General features: G+C 43.6%; 1 protein-coding gene across 2 annotated transcripts in view; it reads right to left on the reverse strand.

Annotated features, from left to right (window-relative positions):
* RPH3A (rabphilin 3A) overlaps positions 1–20,275 on the reverse strand; it is a 171,173-nt gene that overhangs the window by 46,691 nt on the left and 104,207 nt on the right. The window contains exons 6-12 of one of the 2 annotated variants that reach the window (XM_072600399.1): positions 18,656–18,821; positions 18,133–18,165; positions 14,273–14,311; positions 12,835–13,005; positions 6,639–6,722; positions 4,901–4,963; positions 3,228–3,476 (exon numbers count right to left, since the gene is read on the reverse strand). In XM_072600399.1, coding sequence (XP_072456500.1) covers positions 3,228–3,476; positions 4,901–4,963; positions 6,639–6,722; positions 12,835–13,005; positions 14,273–14,311; positions 18,133–18,165; positions 18,656–18,821 — 805 coding nt within the window. The remainder of the gene's footprint in view (positions 1–3,227; positions 3,477–4,900; positions 4,964–6,638; positions 6,723–12,834; positions 13,006–14,272; positions 14,312–18,132; positions 18,166–18,655; positions 18,822–20,275) is intronic. The other variant, XM_072600400.1, reaches the window with a different exon arrangement.

Genomic DNA, 20,275 nt, shown 5'->3' on the forward strand with positions numbered 1-20,275 from the left:
TCTCTTTGGCCCTCTGTTTGTGCCTTTATCTCTGTCTATCTCTCTTCTTGTGAGAATAGGATGAGGTAATATTGGTAAACCATTTTTGGTAAACCATAAAATGATATAAAAGTGCTATTACTATTAATATTATTAATATATCTCCATTAATCTTATCCAAGTTCCTCTTTTTTCCAAAAACTTCAGAGTCTAAATTTTTTTAGCCTTGTGCTAAAAGTTTCCCCCATAATTCTTTTCTATATTGAATCTCTATCTCTCTGTCTCTGTCTGTCTCTGTGTCTGTCTGTCTCTTTCTCTCTCTCTCTCTCTCTCTCTCTCTCTCTCTCTCTCTCTCTCTCTCTCTCTCTCTCTTCCATAAATAAAAAAGCTATGCTTTGATTGAGCCTGAAATTCCCATGCTGTGGGTTACTTGTTTGTCATAGTCATGTACTCTCAGAACTACAGACCCAAGCCTAGACATTTTCACCCATATTCATTCATATTCCCTTCCACTTTTGAATAAACTACACTGTACTATGCAAGATAGATCATTTCTTGTTTCTGAGGCTCAGTTTCCTTATCTGCCACATGATGGTGGTTGAACTACATGATCTCTACACTCAAAGAGACAAAGCTGGAAGGTCTGTCCAATTCAATTCACCTCCTCTCCATGTCACAGACAAAGAAACTAGCCCAGAGAGAAGTGACTTGTCCAAGGTCACACATCTCTATGTTTCTATACTCACATCCAACATGTTCTCTCACAAATAACCATGGATTTCTAGAACACATAGACTTCTAAGCACACATATTGATAAGCCCCTACACATACCCCACTCCACCCCAAGACATGTTTCTTCAAAGAGAACCCCCCTACAAGATAAAGCTCTACTCATACTATTGTCCTCAAACACTTACCCATATAATCTCAGCACACCCATGTCCATGCTCAGATACCTCTATACATACAAATACACAATCACACATACCATAAACTTTCCTCCCACAATGCATGGCTGAATCTCCATGGCACACACTGAGAGGTAGAATGCTGTCAGTAGATAGAATATTGGCCCTGGAGTTAGGAAAGAAAAACCTACATTTGAGTTTGGCCTCTGTCACCAGCTGTGTGACCCTGGACAAGTCAGTTAACTTCTCATTTTCCAAGCAACTCAGAGACTATAAATTACAGAGAAGTTGCTAACCTATAATGGTAAAGGGCCTCTCCTTACTTGGAGAGTACTTACTTTTACAATGAAAACAGAGGTCCATTCCCTAATCCCAAAGAGCACTTTACAGTTTATAAAGCACTCAAGCTTCATTTTTGTGTGTGTGTATATTGCTTTACAACCTTTAAAGTGCTGTACGGTATCGGTATCAGTTGCTACTGCTTCTGTGATTATTATATTACATTGACTCTGCCCATAGGTTACTACATTTTTCCAGGGGATTTTCCACAGCCCAGAAGCATCCAGGATCCCTCCTGACTTCTCTGATGGGTAGATTAACAAGGCTTCCTTAGAAAGTCAAATTCACTGCCACAGAGGGGGAGTAAAGGGGAAGTTTCCTCTCCCCCTCTTTCCTCATTAGTGCTTCAAAAGAGGGGACAGAGTGTTGGGCCTTTTTCCATTGGAGCATTAATCTGGGGGATGGAGTGGAGAAAGGAACAGCAACTCTTCCAGGAAGGCTTTCATGATGACTTTTCTCCACCATGGTCCTTTCCTGTTTGATAGTCCACATTGGTACAGTGTTATGGTGGATTATATAGGTGCATAGTTCTTGTCACATAATTGATACTTTCTACATGCTTACTCATTCATTCATTCATTTATTCATTCATTCATAGGATCATAGCTCAGGAGCTGGAAAAACTTTAGAGACTATCAATGCAAATCCTTCCATTTTATAGATGAAGAGCATAAGGCACCAAAGTCAAGTGACTTTTAAGACTGGTTCTCTACTTACCATACCTCTCTACCTCTCCAAGATCTTTGGACTCTAATCTCAACACTCTTATCATGACGCCAAGTTTGAAAACAGACTAGTCACATTCCCAAGATTCAGGGTCATTGAGTACAGTTTCTAGGAGCTCCAGCTTCTCTATCCTTCTCAATATGAAAAGTACCCATGGAGTAGAGGACAGCTCTGGACTGTGAGATAACCACCTGAAGGCTCTCTAGACTAATGTAGTCTGAAAAGCCATCAACATTTTCTTCCTCCTTACAAGCGCCATCCTTCTTACTAGAAAATGAAACCACTCCCCATGATGCATATGGAAACTCCTCAATTTGTGGTGACACTGAGAACTGCAATAAAACTGAAAGGGACATTAGAGATTACTTTGTTCAATCCCGTTAATTTTACATATTAGAATAGAGAGGTATGGAGAAAAGTGAAATAACTTGCAAGATAATAGATCCAGACGTGGAAGGGCCTTTGGTGGTCTTTAAGTCTAATCCCTTCAATTTGCAGATCAGGAAACTGAGGCACAGAGAGGTTAAACGATCACAGAGCTAGTAGGTGTCGAAGGGTAAGATGTAAATCCAGTTCTTACTGTCTCCAAGTTGAGTGACCTATCCACCATGCTATACTCAAAAGCCAATCAACAGCCATGCTACTCATAAGGGGTGGTGCTGGGATTGGAATCCAGGTCCTCTGATTCCAGATCTAGCACAGTTATCATTTTGCCCTTCTGCCTCCTAAAGCCAGAATCTCTGAAGGACCATATCTCAGAGTTGGAATGGACTTCGGAGGCTGGTTAATCCAGTCCTTACTGGCACAAGAATTGTCCTCTATAATTCACTCCTAACAAAGGTCATCTAGCCTTGCCCTGAAGATGTTCAGTAAATGTGAACCTGGCCCTTCCCAGACAGTCTATTTCATTTTTTGGACAGCTCTAATCCATAGGAGGCAGTGTGGTGTAGTAGATAGAGAACCTTGATACCTCCCCCCTCCACCACCCTCTCACCCACTGTGGGCAAGTCTCCATGCAAGACACTTAATCTCTTAATGCCCTAGTCAGCTAAGACCATAAAGTGCTGAACAAGTGGTGATTTGCACTAGTGGAGGGGGTTTCCTTGCTGGGAGTTCCTTGCACCAATGAAATCCAAAAACAAAACCAAATTACAAAGCTTTCCTTTTCACTGAGCTTAAATCTTCCTCTCTATAACTCCCACCCACTGGTTCTAGTCCTGCCTTCTGGTGCCAACCAGAATAGTTCTTCCCAGGCAAGCTTGAATGTCACCTACTTGCTTCATCAGAATCGTAGCTGTTTGCATCTTCTTCATCCTCTTCTGGGGGTGGCTGCTGCTGCCGGGCTGGGAGGGCAGCAGGCTGGGGTGCGGCAGCAGCCTGGGAGTAGGCTCCAGGTCTTCGTGCTGCCCGATCATCCTTGGCTCCAGCTAGGGGGTAAGCCCCTGCATCCCCTGCTCGGTCATCTCGGGGAATGGCTGCTGCTGAGGGGTAGGCAGGCTCCCCTTGGGCCAGATCCCCCTGAGCTGGAGGGAGAAAGAGTCAGGGTGGAAAATGGCTTCAGAAACGTGGGGTTTTGTTCACTTATTCAACACACATTAACCAGAACGCTTGTGTTCAGCTCTGGAAGCACACAAAGCAAAGATTTTGATATAAAATCCCTACTTTCACAGTCTTCCTTTAAATCCCAACTAAAATGCATCTTCTAGAAGCCCTCCCCAGCCCCTCTAAATTCTAGTGCCTTTTCTCTGTTAATTATTTCCTGTTTATTCTGCAGATTACTTGTTCCTACATATTTGTTTGCTTGCTGTATTCATCATTAGATGAAAAGATTCCTGAGGACAGGGACTGTCTTTTGCCTCTTTTTGTATCCCCAGTACTTTGCACAGTGCCTGGAACACAGTAAGTACTTAATAATTGCTTATTGATTGATTATAGTCTTGTGTGTTCATCCTTCGTTGCCAAAGAAGACCATGCCATCAGAGAAATAATGACATGACTTGCACTTGACTTTGTTTTGGGTGAGAGAAGGCTATGCAGGTCACCAGCCTCACTTCTCCTCCAGAGCCATCTGAATCCAGTGACCAGATATTCATCAGGATGACTGGAGATGACCTAGGATGAGGCAATTGGGGTTAAGTGACTTGCCCAAGGTCACACAGCTGGTGAGTGTCAAGTGTCTGAGGTGAGATTTGAACTCAGGTCCTCCTGACTCCTGCACTGGTGCTCTATCCACTGCACCACCTAGTTGCCCTGATTATAGTCTAGTCGGAAGATGAATGAATAATTTTTAAAAAGAATTTATTAGGTGTTTACTATATGACAAACACTGTGCTATGCAGAACAAATACATAAATAGAAAATATAAAACACTCCCTATCTTCAGGAAGATTAGATTTTTTTAACAGAGTAAGACAATACATACCGGGAAGGGAATTTCAGTCTGGGGTTAAAACACACACATTATATAAGAAAAAATAATATTCTTCTTATGTAAGAATATTCACCCTTATATACTAAGGTTTAGGAATATTCAATCGTACATAATGAGGTTGACATTAGAAATGTTAAACAACTTGCCCAAGGTCACAAAAGTGGTGTCAGAAGTGGGGTCTGAACCACCTTCTCTGATTTCCACGCCAGTGCCTTTTTCATTGTATCATGGACAAGAATGATACAACCTTCATCTTGCTTCATCTATGTAAATGGTACTTTCCTTGAGGGCAGGAATGGTTTCATTTTTGTCTTACATTTCCAGTACTGAGCACAATGTCTGACATGTGGGAGATGCTGAATGACTGCTTACTGATCAATTAACATGTGGTCATCCAGCCCTTACTTGAAGACTCTAGAAAGGGAGAGGGATCTACTGCCTCCCAGCAGGTACCTTCTATCCAGAGAAAGCAAACAGATTGTAAGGATAGGGAAGATGGAGACCATGGAGAGTTACCTGGTCTTTGATCTGGAAATCTGCCTGCTGCACTTGGTCCTGGTCTGCTGGCCCCTTGGGGCCCTATCAGTCAATGAGAGAGAGAGGTGGAGCAGCAAATGATAATTAAGATGATGACGGCAACAATCAGATATATTTATATGGTCTATATTCTATGTTTGGCCAAAAGACTTCTATACATTAGAAACTCCCCAGTTTTAGCTCTTTAAGACATCTCACTGCCATGTCACTGTTTCACTTGACTATGTATATATGTTACAAGAGTTTTGTTTTTCTTTCTATTTTTCCAATGGGTAAGTGTTGGGAGGGAGAAAAATAGATTTTTGGTAACTAAAAAAATTAAATGAAGTTTAAGAAATAAATCTCCGCTGATGTGAGCTACTGGGATGTCTCTGGTTTATCACCTTCACTTTCCTCACTCCTTACTCTTTGACCTCCAGGGAGCTTACAAAAGCATAGATTTAGAGCTAGTAGCATCTCAGAGGCCATCTAGTTCAAACTTCTCATTTTACAGATGAAGAAACTGAGGCCAGGAAAGAGAAGTAACTTGTCCGAGGTTCTACAGATGTTAAGTACCCAAACCAGGATCCAAATTTGGGTCCTCTAATTCTAATCGAGTCCCCCTTTCTGCTGCCCATTGGGGTACTCAGCCCATGGGGCTGTCCCCAGCTTGAGTCCTGTTATCATTCTTTGCCCTGTCTTTATCATATATCTACTATCTTGCTCAATTCTCTGTTTGTATTTGTGTACACAGGTTTCATAGGCAACTGGACTGGAAAAGACCTTGGATATAGATCATCTTGTCTTTGGAGGTTTTCAAAAGAAGGCTATTGGAGAAGAGAGTCCTGTTTGGGTACAGGTTGGGCTAGATGGTCCCTGAAGTTCCTCCTAACCCTGAGCATCTGTAATAGCCCAAGCCCCTCCTGTTATAATTGAAGAGAAAGAGGCCTAGAGAGATTTTCCAAAAATCACTCAAACATCTGGATCTAGATTCAGGGAGGTCTGAGTTCAAATTCTGCTTCTCAGATTTGTTAGCTCTATAACCATGGGCAAATCATTTTCTCTTTCTAAGCCTTGATTCCTTCATCTTCAAAATGAGGATAATGATATGGGACCTGCTTCAAGGGCCCTTCTGTGAGACTCAAAAGAAATCCTATTTATACAGTGTGCAAACCTCCCAGTCTCAAATGCCATTTCTCCTAAGTATGGCTGTAGCTAGAGTGGAAGCAGCTGAGGGCAAGGACCATGTCTCATACTCCTCTGGAATCTCCTCAGAGACAAGCACAGGGCTAAACTTTTTATTACTCCTTTGCAAAGGCTGCCACTTCCTATATGTAGCACCAAGGGAGTTCTGGGAGTCATCTCATACCAGAGAACTGATAGTTAAAAATATCAGTGTAAGCGTTTACACCTTGGACATTGGCAAATACCACAAATCAGGGTACGGGTTTATTATTTTGTTGATTGTCTAGACTTGTGTTATTAAAGCAGCCGAAACTTTAAAATGTGTTGTTCTACATTTTTAAAGAGATACTGGTTAAGTATTTATGAGCACATCCCTGTCTAGCACCCACTCCTTGGTGTATAAACCCCTCTTCCCATCCAATGGTTTCAAAGTTCTTTGGTGCCTTTTTTCTCACTTGCACCCCAGCTGTCTGCAATTTGGATGAAGGAGGAAGGGAATAGTCACCTAAACAAACATCCAGGTGGGTATGATAGAGGATGGATGGAGCCTTACCTGGGGGACCAGGCTGAGCTGTGGCACTTTGGCTGGATGCTTGGGAGGGTCTGGCAGCCTGAACTGAGTTGGCCCTTCTCAAACCTGGAAGGGACAAAGGAAAATCCATCATTAACCTTTCAAGCACAGGTCAATAAGGCTACTAGCCCCCAAGCAGCGGGACAGTCCTAGATTGGGGCTTTCCATCTTTCCTACCCATGTTCTATCCCACTCAAAATGCCTGTCTCTGTCCCCATCTTCCCTGCTTCCTCTGTGCATTTTGATGATGGTTTTTCCTTTGTCCAAGTCTCTTCCCTTTATACAAGGGTCCTCTCTTCTCCAAATTGTCCTGATTATCTATCTGTCTGTCTGTCTATCTATCTATCTATCTATCTATCTATCTATCTATCTATCTATCTATCTATCATTTATCTTTCATATGCAAATATCCCAATCCCTCAGTGGAATGTAAGTCCACTGAGGGCAAAGACTATTATTTTCTTTCTATTTTTTTTGTCTTTCTATTACTATCACAAAAGAATGACACAGATCATAGATTTAGTGCCAAAAGGGACCTTAGATGCCATCTTACCCACCCCTCTCATTATACAGATGAAACCCAGAGAGGGAGAAGTGACATGTCTACACAAGTTATACCTACTATTTTTTTTTTTGGTCCAGATCTTTTGATTTCATCAGTTTAGAGAAATTCTAGGTGAGGAAACTCTTAGCAAATTTCCTGGCAGCATTGGGAGGTTAAGAGAATTGCCCAGGGTTATGAAGTCAGTGTGTTTCAGAAGTGGGACTCAAGCCCTGGTCATCCTGATCAGGTCTCTGCCTTGCTCATGGTAAGTAATAAAATAAATGGGACTGGTAGATTGTACAATGGATAGAGTGCTAGACTTGGAATCAGGAAGACCTTCATTTGAGAATTGGTTTAAACACTTACTAGGCGTATAACTATGGTCTTGATCTATGGTCATGGTCTTGAAGGTCTTATCCAGCTCTAACATCATCATTCTTTGAATGCTGCTATGAAGTTCAATGATTTGTTGATTCCCTTTGATTCCAATCCAGGGTTCTCTTCACTGCACACGCTTTTATGTGAGATTATTTCTCATCCCTCCAGCTATTAATACTTCTTCCTCCCTCCCCCACCCCTGCCAATCACCTTGTACTCATTTTGCATATATCTTGGCTATCTTTATATCATGCACATTATCTCCCCCAACAAAAATTGTTCTCTCCCCCAGTGCTTAATACAGTTCTTGGAACCTAGCAAGTGCTTACTAAATGTATGCTGATTGGTTGTGGACCTCTTAATAAATGTGTGTTGATCTGTTGCTAGGGGGAATTCTTCAGCTGGTCCCATTAGGCTTTTCCCATTAGTTTCCCCAGCCCTGGCCTCTGTCTACATCTTCTCAGGAGTCTCCCACCCAGGCAATACTCTGGACCAGCTAACAACAGGAATGAGCATCCCAGGGACACTGGGGCAGCCATGGGTCTTATTCCAAGAGGCCCAAGCAAGGCCAAGAGCTATTTGGTTTCTTCTGGGTTGAAATATCAAGATGTAGGTCCATGAGGAAGCCTAAAATTCTTTAGTGATGAGTTTTTTGAGCAGATACCACCAGTGTTGAGGGCTCTCTCATGACTGGAGTTTGTTCCAAAATTATAACACATCCCCAGCCATTTCAAATATATTTAGACTGGGGATTACCCTGATTCATTAGCATCCACAGGCCACCAGGTGTGACTAAGCCTTTTATAACAAAGTGAGTCAGCTCTTTCTAACAGGAGTGAGACTTGTAATTGCAGCGTTCTGTAGATTTTCTGCCAGGTAGCTAGAATCCCAGAATTCCAGAACAACAGAGCTATACGGGATGCCAGAGACTGCAAAGTTCAATGTATGCCTGACCAGAAATCCCTTCTACAACATTCTCAAGTGGCAATCCTGGCTGTGGCCTCCAGTGATGGTGAACCCACTGCCTCTCAATCTCTGTGAAATTTCTATCCTTCACTGTGTCATCTGGGCTGAAGCAGAATGAGTCCAACGTCACTTAACATATTTACCTATATGACAAGTATGGTAACCGTCTCCCTGGACCACTATTTCAGGAGGGCCCCTCAGCTATGCTTTACTTATGACTTGACTCTAAACTTTTTCTCTTCCTCCACAACCCTCTCCCTGTCCCATACTCACCACCTCAACCCAATTTCTGCCCTTCCTCTTGATGTAATATCTCCCTATTACAATGTAAGCATTGAAAGTGGGGACTATCTTGCTTGCATTTTTTTTTTTTTTTGCGGCAATCAAGGTTAAGTGATTTGCACAGGGTCACAAAGCTAAGAAGTGTCTGAGGATGAATTTGTGGTCAGATTCTCCTGACTCTGGGGCTAATGCTCTATCCACTGCACCACCTAGCTGCTCCTGCTTGCTTGTATTTGTGTCACCAGAGCTTAGCACAGTGTGGGGTATATAGTAAGTGCTTAATAAATGCTATCTGTCTATCCATCTAATTATCTACCTACTTAATCATCTATCTAATTATCTATCATCTATCTATCTATCTATCTATCTATCCATCCATCCATCCATCCATCCATCCATCCATCCATCCATCCAATTATCCATCTGTCCGTCTGTCTGTCTATATATCTAGTTATCCATCTTTCTATCTCTATCCATCCATCTATCCATCTCTCTATCTCTCTGTCTGTCTGTCCTTACATATGTACATGTTGTTTGCTTTGACAGGAAGTAAGCAGGGACTGTATTTTATACTTTTGTCTTTGTTTTTCTAGAGTCCAGCATAGTATCTACCACCTAGTAGGTGCTTAATTAATGCTTGTTTATTGGTTAATTGATTTCATATGCTAAACCTTCCTGAAGGGATTAGAGACAGTGTAGTATAGTTGCTAGAGCCCTGGGCCTAGAGTCAGGAAGACCTGGGCTTGAATCTCATTTCTTAGCTGTATGACCCTGGGTAAGCCACTTCACCTCTGTCTGGGCCTCAGTTTCCTCATCTGTAAAATAAGGGAAGGGGTTCGAGCTGATGACATCTAAGTTCCCTTTCAGCCTCAAAACTCCGATTCTATGTCCTTGAAGACAGTTATCATATTTTTGAGTCTTCTTCAAGCTAAACCTGTGGTTCCTTTGACGGATGCTCCTTTGGCATGATTAATTATACCGTCTGTTCCATTAAAACTGAATTGCTTGTTCCCAGGACATGCCTTGCATTTTCTTCCTCCTGGAGTGCCTTCTCTACAGTCACCCTCCCAGGCTCACCTGAACCTAGCGAAAATCCAACCTACCCTTCAAAACTTATTCTAAGCATCACTGCCTCCTTGGAGCCTTCCCTGAGTCCTTCAGTCTGATGAAAAGATCTTAGAGAGGGTCTAGTCCAGCCCTTTGATTTTACAGAGGAAGATCCTGAGACTGAGAAAGGGCATGTGATGACCCAAGTCTGGAAAGAGGTGCCAGGAGCCGGATTCTAACCTAAGTCTTGGCATGCTCTGTGTCTTGTGAGGAGCCATAGGACAGAGTGCTCATAGCAATACATTTGGTGGTAAATTGTAATGTGTGACCTCAGGCAAGATACTTGACTCCAACTGGCCTTGGAAAAAGAGGCTGGATCAGATGAAGGCCAAGGGGACTCCCAGCTCTAAGTCCAATAATCTCTCTACAGTGCTTTGTACCTTCCTTATGCTGCTTCTTATTAGCCATATCAATCATGTCTTGACTCTTTGTGGGCCCTATTTGAGGTTTCCTTGAAAATGATACTGGAGCAGTTTGCCATTTCCTTCTCCAGCCCATTTTACAGAAGAGGAAACTGAGGCAAACAGGGGTAAGTGACTTGCCCAGCATCACACAGCTAGTAACTGTCTGAGGCCACTTTTGAACTTAGATTTTTCCAACTCCAGGTTGGGTACTCCGCCTCGCTGCCCCTTAAACAATAGACTAAATGAACACTAAATCAAGCACCAGAGGATCATGGATTTAAAGGATTTTAAATCTGGGAGACACTATCGAGTCCATTTTACAGCTCTTGGGTCATAAGATTTAAAACCTCAGGGGCTCACCTATTCACAATAGCATAGACTGAGTGGAAAGGGACCTTGGAGGACATCTAGACCAATCCTCACATTTTACGGAGGGGGAAACCAAAGTTCAGAGAATTTTAGTGACTTGCTCAAGGTCACACAGCTAATAAGGGACAGATGCAGGATTTGAACCCGGGTCCCTCGACTCTGACTCTAGTATTCTACCACACATCCAAACCCTTTCATTTTCATGAATGAAGGAACGGATTCCCAGAGAGAAGTGACTTGCCCAGGGCTACACAGTTGTAAAGGATAACAGGGTCCTAGTTTCAAAGCTGCACAGGATTTCAGAGGTCATCTGGTCTGGGAAGTGACTCACCCAAGATCACACGTTAATTAGCAGAGCCACGTCTAGAACAAAGGCCCTTTGGCTTCATATCCAGCCCTCCTTCCAGTGCAATCATCAATATTCTTTTCTTGGGAATGTGAAAAAGAAAGTTCCCCCCATGCTTCTTATGGGGGAGAGGGACCCTTCTTTATTGTTAAAAAAAAAAAAACCTACCTTCAAGCCCAGTCTGATAGAAAGAAGGGGAGTGGGGATGTGAGATTAAACAGAAACCACACTGCCCAGATCTGTTGCTAAGAAGGGACAGGAACTGATGCCATAAGTAGCCCAGGCATGACTTCAGGTGCCGAGCAAAAGACTGGAAGACTCAGGGACAGATACCAAGCCTTAATATTCAGCCTCTTGCTTTGATGTTAACACAGCCTCACATAGAAAGGAAAGTTAAGCTGCCATCTGGCCAGGACAAAAGGATTACGTGATTGGTATTGCCAACAGCCTTCCATTAAATATTCCAGGCATAGCGGAGGAATTGAAGACAGCTGGGATGCTTGCCAGTGGGGGAGAGCCGCAGCCAAATAAAGCCGCCAACTCAGCATCTTTCAAAGTGTGGGGCCTGAGTGAGCGTTCATTCCCAATTCCTCTGGAGGGGGGGGGCATTGCTCATTCCACCCTCTCCCCTGTCAGCCATGGGACCTCACCCTAGAATTGCTAAGTTAGGAGAGACCCTAAAGGCCTTCTTTCCAGCCCATTCCTGAAACAAGACTCCTCTCTGTGACATCCCCAACCATCCAGCCTCTGGTTGGTGACCTCCAGGAAAGGGGAGCCCCCAGCCTCCAGGGGCAGCTTGGGTCACTTTGGGATAACTCTCAAAAACTCTTGGGAGTTTTTGTTTTCTAACACCACATTCAAATCTGCTCCTGCAGTTTCCACTCACTGTGCTTGATTCTACCCTTTGGGATGACGTGTGAGAATGTACACAAGACACAAGCTGGTATCCTGACAAAGAACCCTGATCGGGAGTTGGAGGACCAGCAGCATTCATACCCCACCCAGGATTACAGATTAAGGGAACCTTTGAAGGCTATTGGGGCCACTCCTTTAATTTTCCAGATTAGAAGAAATGAGAGCCCAGGAGAGGTGAAGTGACCTCTGTCTCTTACTATTTATGTGACCTTGGGGCAAGCCAACTTCACCTCCCTGAGACTGAGTTTTCTCATCTCTAAAATGGAAAGATAGGGACAGGACCTCTGATTTCATGAGTACAAGGAGTTCCCTAGCAAGGAAACTCCTCCCAAATGAGATTGGTACGTTTTAAGGTCTTAATGTTCTTGTGTAAGGCAATGAAAGGTTCAGTGACTTATACTGGGTCACACAGCAAGTATGTGTCAGAAGTAGGACTGAACCCAAATTTCTGAAACTGGCCTTCTATCCACTACATCACATCGAAATGGTTGGACTCTATAGCCCCTAAGGTTCCCTTCAGCTCTAGATTTATGATCCTATAAATCTCAGCTAGCCTGAGTCTTTCAATACAGATCTGGGTCTAGAATCAGGAAGACCCGAGTTCAAACACTACCTCAAACACTTAGTAGCTGTGTGACCCTGGACAAGTCACTTAACCTCTGTCTGCCTCAGTTTACTCATCTTTAAGATGAAGGGGTTCAGTTCAACTTCCTTTTTTCCAGTTTTGAAAGGAAGAAAGGAAGTGATTCCTTTCTGCTCCCACCATTTTCCCACCAGGCCATAGCTCTCTCTTCTTTGAAGTTCCTTATATGTTCTGTACCAAGGTTGCCTCCTCCAAGAAGCTGATTTGGGCTGATCCTCCCTTACCTGCTGGACTCCGACTGGCATCACCCCCAGCGGCCCCACCTGGGCCATAGTCCCTGCCTTCGGAATCCCTGCCCGTGTAGTCTGTCCCACTGGAGCTCATGCGAGCCTCTGAGGCCCGGCGCATTGGGGGGGCATAGCTGCCCCTGCCAGGAGCAGGAGCAGGCTCAGGACCTGAAAGAAAAAAGCATTTGTTTTTAAAAAAAGGGAACAATTCTAAAGGAAGAAGGAAGGAAGGAAGGAAGGAAGGAAGGAAGGAAGGAAGGAAGAAAAGGGGCAAGCAGAAGGGGAGGAGGACAGATAAGGAAAAGGATCTCTGTTTTCAGTCTTGCTCCTTTCTAACCCATCCTTCACAGAGCTGACAGTGTGTTTCCAAAAGGTCAAGTCTGACCATATTACTTGACTACTCAAGAAACTTCAATGACTCCTTACTACCTCTAGGATAAAATATAAACTCTTTAGCCTGACACTTAAGGTCATCCGTAACCTGGACAGGTGACCTGGGTTCAAATCCCAACACTTGTTACCTAAGTGACTGTGAACAAGTCAATTAACTTCTCTGGGTCTCAGTTTCCTCACTTGTAAAATGAGGAAGTTAGATTAGATGCCCCTAGGGTCCTTTCCAGCTTTGATTCTGTGACATCTTTCCAGACCTCAATTTCCTCCAGGCAGTGGAAAGAACTCCAGGTGAGGTATCAGGAGACCTGAGGTCATGTCTTTCCTGTGCTGCTACTCACCATGTGACCTTGAACCTTGAACACTTCCCTTCTCAGGGACTCAGTTTTCCCATCTATCAAATGGAGGGCTTGGTCTGGAGAGACCTGAGATCTCTCCTGGCTCTGACAGTCCACGATGAGCCTACGATCTTGGTTGGAGACCATTGGACCATACTGAGAGGGGTAGGCCACTTCCCAGATGCAAAGGAAGACCTTTGAGAACCAACTCCAGATCAATGACTGACCATCGACTAGAGGTACAGACTGAAGGAAGATGCTTGGAACTAATGGAAGAATTTGTCTCCTGTCAGTAACTGGCATATTACACTGCCAGATTGGTGGAAAATGAGGGATGCTGCCTTCCTTGTGTAGACTAGGGTTTGACTAATTTGGCAGTGTCTTATGGGGTCCATACAGCCGCACAAATCCCAGGTATAAAAGCCACGTAAAAGATGATTAAAAAACAACTACCAAACCCCAGCCCTGGAAACATCACCAGCTATTTCAGGAGCATGTCAGGGATGTACACAGAGCTCCAAGTCACAGCTGGATAAGGAATAAGAAGCCAGGAAAAGGGGTGAGCTTTGCTTTCCTTCCCTACCCAACCCTCAGTCCTAGAAAGGGGGAGGTGCCTAGCCTGGGAGAGCCAGGATTCGGAACCAGAACTGGGGACTTTGAATCACCCTCTATTCTAATCAGAGTCAATCTCCCTCCAGGAAACAAACCTGATTTCTGGCCCATGCCCCTCTTGTCTTCAGCATCACCTGGGAGAAAGGAAAGAACAGGCAGAGTCATTTTTTCTGATGTTACAGGAAGGACACATGGTATGGGGGGGTTGACAAAGATTCTATGTGTCCCATAGCAGGGGAAACATGCTATTGTGGAAAAAAGAGCTTGACCTTGAGTGAGGAAGACCCAGGTTCAAATCTTGACTCTGGAACTTAACTAGTATGTATGGCTGAAGGTAGATCCCATTCCTTCTTGGAAAGGAAGTGACTTAGTCAAGGTCACATGGATATTACACAGCAGAGGCAAGATTTCAACTCAAGTCTTCTGACCTCAAATCCAATGCCCTTTCCACTTTACTTCCTCTCTTAGTTAAAATGGTGTCATCACAGGATCATGGATTTGTAGATTTAAACCTCAAAGGGACCTCAGAGACCATATAAGCCAGCCCTCTCATTTTATGAAGAGGATCTGAATTCAAATCCTGCCTCTGGCACTACCAGTGTGTCTTGCATTCCTTATCTGTAAAATGAAGGGGTTGGACCACAGGGTCTCTATGGTCTATAGTAAATAGTCTATGGTCCCTAATTTTATGATGTACAGATGAGAAAACTGAGTACCTGGGCCTGGAGTCAAGAATATATGAATTTAAAGATGACCTCAGACACTTACTTGCTAGGTGGCCCTCAGCAAGTCACTTAATCTCTGCCTGCCTCAGTTTCCTTAGATAGAGTGCTGGACCCGGAGTCAGGAATACACCTGAGGTCAAATCCTGCCTTAGATACTTACTAGCTGTGTGACATTGGACAAGTCTATTTGCCTCAGTTTCCTCATCTGTTAAATAAGGAATCACTTTCCAGCACTGTTGTGAGGATCAAATGAGATAAAAATCAAAAAGCCCTCAGCACAGTGCCTGGCACATAGTAGGCACTATATCTGTTGTGGTTGTTAAGTCCTTTTAATCATACATGACATTTTGTGACCTCATTTGGGATTTTCTTGGCAAAGATACTGGAGTGGTTTGTCATTTCCTTCTTCAAGGCACTATATAAATGCTAATTATTATGGTTACTGTTCTTTTCCAGGGTTGTTGTGGGGACCGAAGGAGATAATATTTGTAAAGCATTTTGAGAGCTTTAAAGCTCCAGATAAATATTAGAAGTTCACACAGGTGGTAAGCTTCAGGGGTAGAATTTGAACCCAGGTCCTCTGATAATAATATTCTCAGTAGACAATTAGTTCCTTGAGGGCAGGGACTATTGTGTCTTACACATAGTAGTCATTCTTGAATAGAATCTTTGCCTTCTTGACCCCACAGGGTTGTATGGGGGAAGGTTCTTGGTAAATTTTAAATGCTTTATAAATGTGCGTCCTTATTTTGGGCCATTATCTAGGATTTTTTTAAAAATATGGGCTGAGCTTTACACACAGAGATGGTGTGGCTGACTCATTATTGGCAGGAAGTACTCTTGGAGTTAAATCATTTCAAAAGGCATTTATTTAGCACCTACTATATGCCAGGTCCTATGCTAGGAGCCAAGAACTGAAGGACAAAACCAAAAGCATCCCTTCGCTCAAGGAGATTACAAGCTTCTGGAGAGACCAAAGAGTGATGAGTGAAATGTGGAGTATGAGGGTGGGTCTACATACATGGAAGCAATCTCCACTCCCTTATTGTGTACTCCAGGGAGACCAGCTTCTCCTAGGCCTAAGAAATGTAAAGAGATAAGCAATTTGGCAGTGAAAATTCTTCCCTTGGACTACCCCTCCTCAGTCCCATGCCTTTGTTCACACAGTTCTGTGCACTTAGTATGTTCTCCTTACCCCATTCACAGATGAGTATAAAAGAAGATAGGGAGTGATGGGGACCAAGGCAAGAGCAAAGTGTTCTTCAAATACTTAGCAAAAGGAAATTCTCTCTATGGGAATAGGGATGGGCTCACCCTGGGCCAGCCCTACTCAACCCCATGTCCTTGGACCCCAAAGTAATCATCTAGGATATGTCCGGCTAGGGCTCAGGATGCCTCTAGCTCTAGTGAGCCCTAGTAGCCCTAGTGAGAGGGCTCCCAACTTCCAGGACTGAATTTTCAAGCTTAGTCTCATTGTAATAGTGCCTAATTCACTGAGATCACTGGCACTGGTCAGAGATGAACAGCTAGCGCAGGACTATATATCAAGGTCCTACGTAGCATATCTCTGAGGCCAAGAGTTCAATGAGCAACAAACCCTGTCCTTTACTTCCCTAACCTGACCACCAGCTCCCATCTCTTTTCCAGGAGAGGAACCATCAGGTCAATGGATTCCAATAGGACCCAGAATCCTTTAGGGCAAGGTTTTTGTCTTTGAATTCTCAGTGCCTAGCATAGGGCCTGGTATACAGTAGGTGCTTAATAAATATCTATTAAAATGATTTAACTCCAAGTGCACTTCTTAGTAAGAATGGGTCAGTAGCACCATCTTTGTATGTGAAGGGTCACCCATAATTTCAAGATAAATTGAACTGAATTCATTGGTGAAAAGGTCAGTGGCACAAGGGAGAAGGATATGCAGAAGACATAGGGAATTCACAGGGTAGACGCAAATGAGACCTGACATTTATATGGGACTTTTACATTTGCAAAGTGCTTTGGGATTGTGCTTAGGATTTCATCCTCCTCCAGTCCAGATTAGGGGAAGAAGGGAAGGGAATAAGTATTTACATAGAGCCTGCAATGTCCCAAGTACTGAACTAACCATTTTTAACAAATATGATTTCCTTTGATCACAACAATCTGGGGAGTAGGTGCTAGTATTGTTGTCATTGTTTAGTCATTTTTCAGTCATATCCGACTCTTCATGACCACATATGGAGTTTTATTGGCAGAGATACTGGAGTGGTTTGCTATTTCCTTCTCCAGCTGATTTGATTGATGAGGAAACTGAGGCAAACAGGGTAAAGTGACTTGCCCAGGGTCACACACTGTTGAGTTGCTTTTCAGATGTGTCCAATTCTTCATGACCCCATTTGGGTTTTCTTGGCAGAGACACTGGAGTGGTTTGCCATTTCCTTCTCTAGTTTATTTTGCAGATGAGGAAACTGAGGTAAATAGAATTAAATAACTTGTCCAGGGTCACTTAGCCAATAAGTGTCTAAGGCCAGATTTGAACTCAGGAAGATAAGTCTTCCTGGCACCTGGCCTGGTACTCTATCCAATGCACCACCTAGCTGCCTAGGTGCTATTATTATCCTCATTTTATACTTGAGAAAACCATGTCAAACAGAGGTTAAGTGACTTGACCAGGATCATATAGCTAGTAAGTGTCTGAGGACAGATTTGAACTTGGATCTTCCTGACTCCAGGCTGGCTGTTCTATCCACTGCTTCATCTTCTCTACCTCTTATAGTCTTAGGGCATTTGCTGAGAACAAACAAGTGACTTGCCTGAGGTCACATGGCCAGCCAGCAGGTGCCAAATACGTGACTAGTTTTTTGACCTCAGGGTCAGCTTTCTAGCCCCCACTCCATGCTCCTTCTCCAAATAAGGCTTTGCTCAACCTAGAGTTAGCTGTATCTGCTAAAGCAGACAAAACAAGCCCAAGGCACAGTCACCTAACATGGAATGGATGTGGTAGGTGCAGAGACTCTTGTTAGTAACCCACTGCATTTGCAGGAAGGGAAGTGAGGAGAGGCAAGGATCCCCCTGCAGACTCAAGGCTGAAGGGAAGGATGGAAAGAAGTTGAGGGGGAAGCTTTGGGGTATCTAGGAATCTAAAAGCCAAGAACTCTCAGGATCTTCAGCATAGCCAGAAGCCCTTAGCGAGCAGAGCATGAAGTAAGAGGGTGGGACTGCATGCATGGGGACAGTCCCCATTCCCTTACCATGTTCTCCAGGGAGGCCAGCCTCTCCTGGGCCTAAGAAATATAAAGAGATGAGCAATTCTGGCAGTGAAAATTCTTCACTTGGAACTTCCCCAGTCCCATGCCTTCATTCACACAACTCTGTGCACCTAGAATGTCCTCCCTACCTCTTCCCATCTCCACTCATTAAAGTCCCATCCACCCTTCACCTCCTCCATGATGCCTTCCTTAGCCACTTCCCCTCCCCCTCATCTCTGCTCTCCAAGCACTTTGAGATCCTCTTAAGTACTGATCAAAGCCTCCAGTTTCCCAAAAGTTCTATTCTGGAAATGGATACCAGCCATTTAGAATGATAACCATAGAACAGGGACTAGATAAGACTGTGATTGAGAGCCAGGCATCCTTACTCCCAGTCCAGTGCTCAAAGCACTGACATATTTGTTCCCATCTGGAGGAACCTGAACTCTGGAGTGTGGTCTGGAGTTCCAGTCCCACAATGAAGCAACTTGAGCCAAGCTGAAAGGCTGCCCTCCTGTCATCTTACCTCGGCTGAGTGCTCGGGGTTGGTGCTTGGGCTCCAGGGTGGGTGGCTCTGAGGAGCTGGGCGCAGTGGGGGGCTGCTGAGGCTTGGATTTCTTCACTGGCATGGGCTGAGGGAGCACTTGTTTGGGGAAGCCCTTGAAGAACCAAGCTCCGGAGCGCTTCCAAACCTGAAGGAAGAAAGGCAAGGAGTACTGGAGGTGGCAACCCAGCTCATCCTGGGAATGGGACTCTAGCCTTCTTTCCCCATTTACTTTAAAGTAGAAACACATTTGCATATATACACATATATGTATATGTACATGTATACATATATAGATAACCTGCATATACACATACATATACATGAAATGAACTGCTTGATAAGAAGGTGGTATCTGAGAATAGGATTTGGACTTCTGGACCACGGTATAAAACAGGGACAACAGATTCCTGACCAGGGATGAAGCACACCTAACAAATGCTGGATAAGAGTGGATTTGCTGAGTGTCTTACAAATCTAATCAGAAGAGTTTTGGGCTAAAAATGGCAGAAAACTGTCTATATCTATTCCCCAAGCTAGCTACTATAGAGATTAACTATAATGAAGAGAGACAAAATCCAAGAAGGGAGCTAGTGGTAAAATCCACGACCTGAAATGTTTATACACAAAAGCCCCAAGTTTAGGGAATAAGTAACAGGAATTTGAGGCCCTAATGTAAGGCAATAAATCTGACTTCATAATTATCAGTGCAATTTGGTGGGATGAAACTCATGAACTGGACTAAGGACTCTGGATGGGTGTAGTATACCTTATTTAAAAATTTGTGTGTGTATGTGAATAGGTATACCCATATAATCTCTGTCACTCTATCTCCATATATCTTTCTCTTCTATCTATCCCTTCACCTATCATCTATCTATCTATCTATCTATCTATCTATCTATCTATCTATCTATCTATCTATCTGTCTGTCTGTCTGTCTGTCTGTCTGTCTGTCTGTCTATCTGTCTATCTATCTACCTGTCTGTCTGTCTGTCTGTCTGTCTGTCTGTCTGTCTGTCTATCTATCTATCTATCTATCTATCTATCTATCTGTCTGTCTGTCTGTCTGTCTGTCTGTCTGTCTGTCTGTCTGTCTATCTGCCTATCTGCCTATCTACCTACCTATCCTTCTCCTGGTACTTCCCAAGTCCCATGGGAGTAGGAAAGGGAGGTAATGTAGTATGTAGTAATGTAGTATCGATAAGGTATACGCAAGTGAGGAAATCCAGGAACTAGAGTAGGAAAACATGGTGGAGAATATTTGGATGGAAGTCAATGGTAGGAGAAACATGGGTTTTGTAATTGAGAACGAATAGATGAGAAGGTTGACAGCCATAACAATCCTGGAACAAAGGCATGATAGAGCAGTGATGGAGGACTTCAATTATCTATACTATCATTTTAATAATAGTAGCTAACATTTACATAGTTTTCTATGTCTCAAGCACTGAGCTAAGCACTTTACAATATTATCTCATTTGCCCCTCACAACAACCATGGGAGGCAGGTGCTATTATTATCCCCATTTTATAGATAAGGAAGTTGAGGCAAATGGGGGTTAAGTGACTTACCTGGGGTCACACAGCTAATAAATATCTG

The sequence above is a fragment of the Notamacropus eugenii genome, chromosome 4, assembly GCF_028372415.1.
Source record: "Notamacropus eugenii isolate mMacEug1 chromosome 4, mMacEug1.pri_v2, whole genome shotgun sequence".
Lineage (NCBI taxonomy): Eukaryota > Metazoa > Chordata > Mammalia > Diprotodontia > Macropodidae > Notamacropus > Notamacropus eugenii.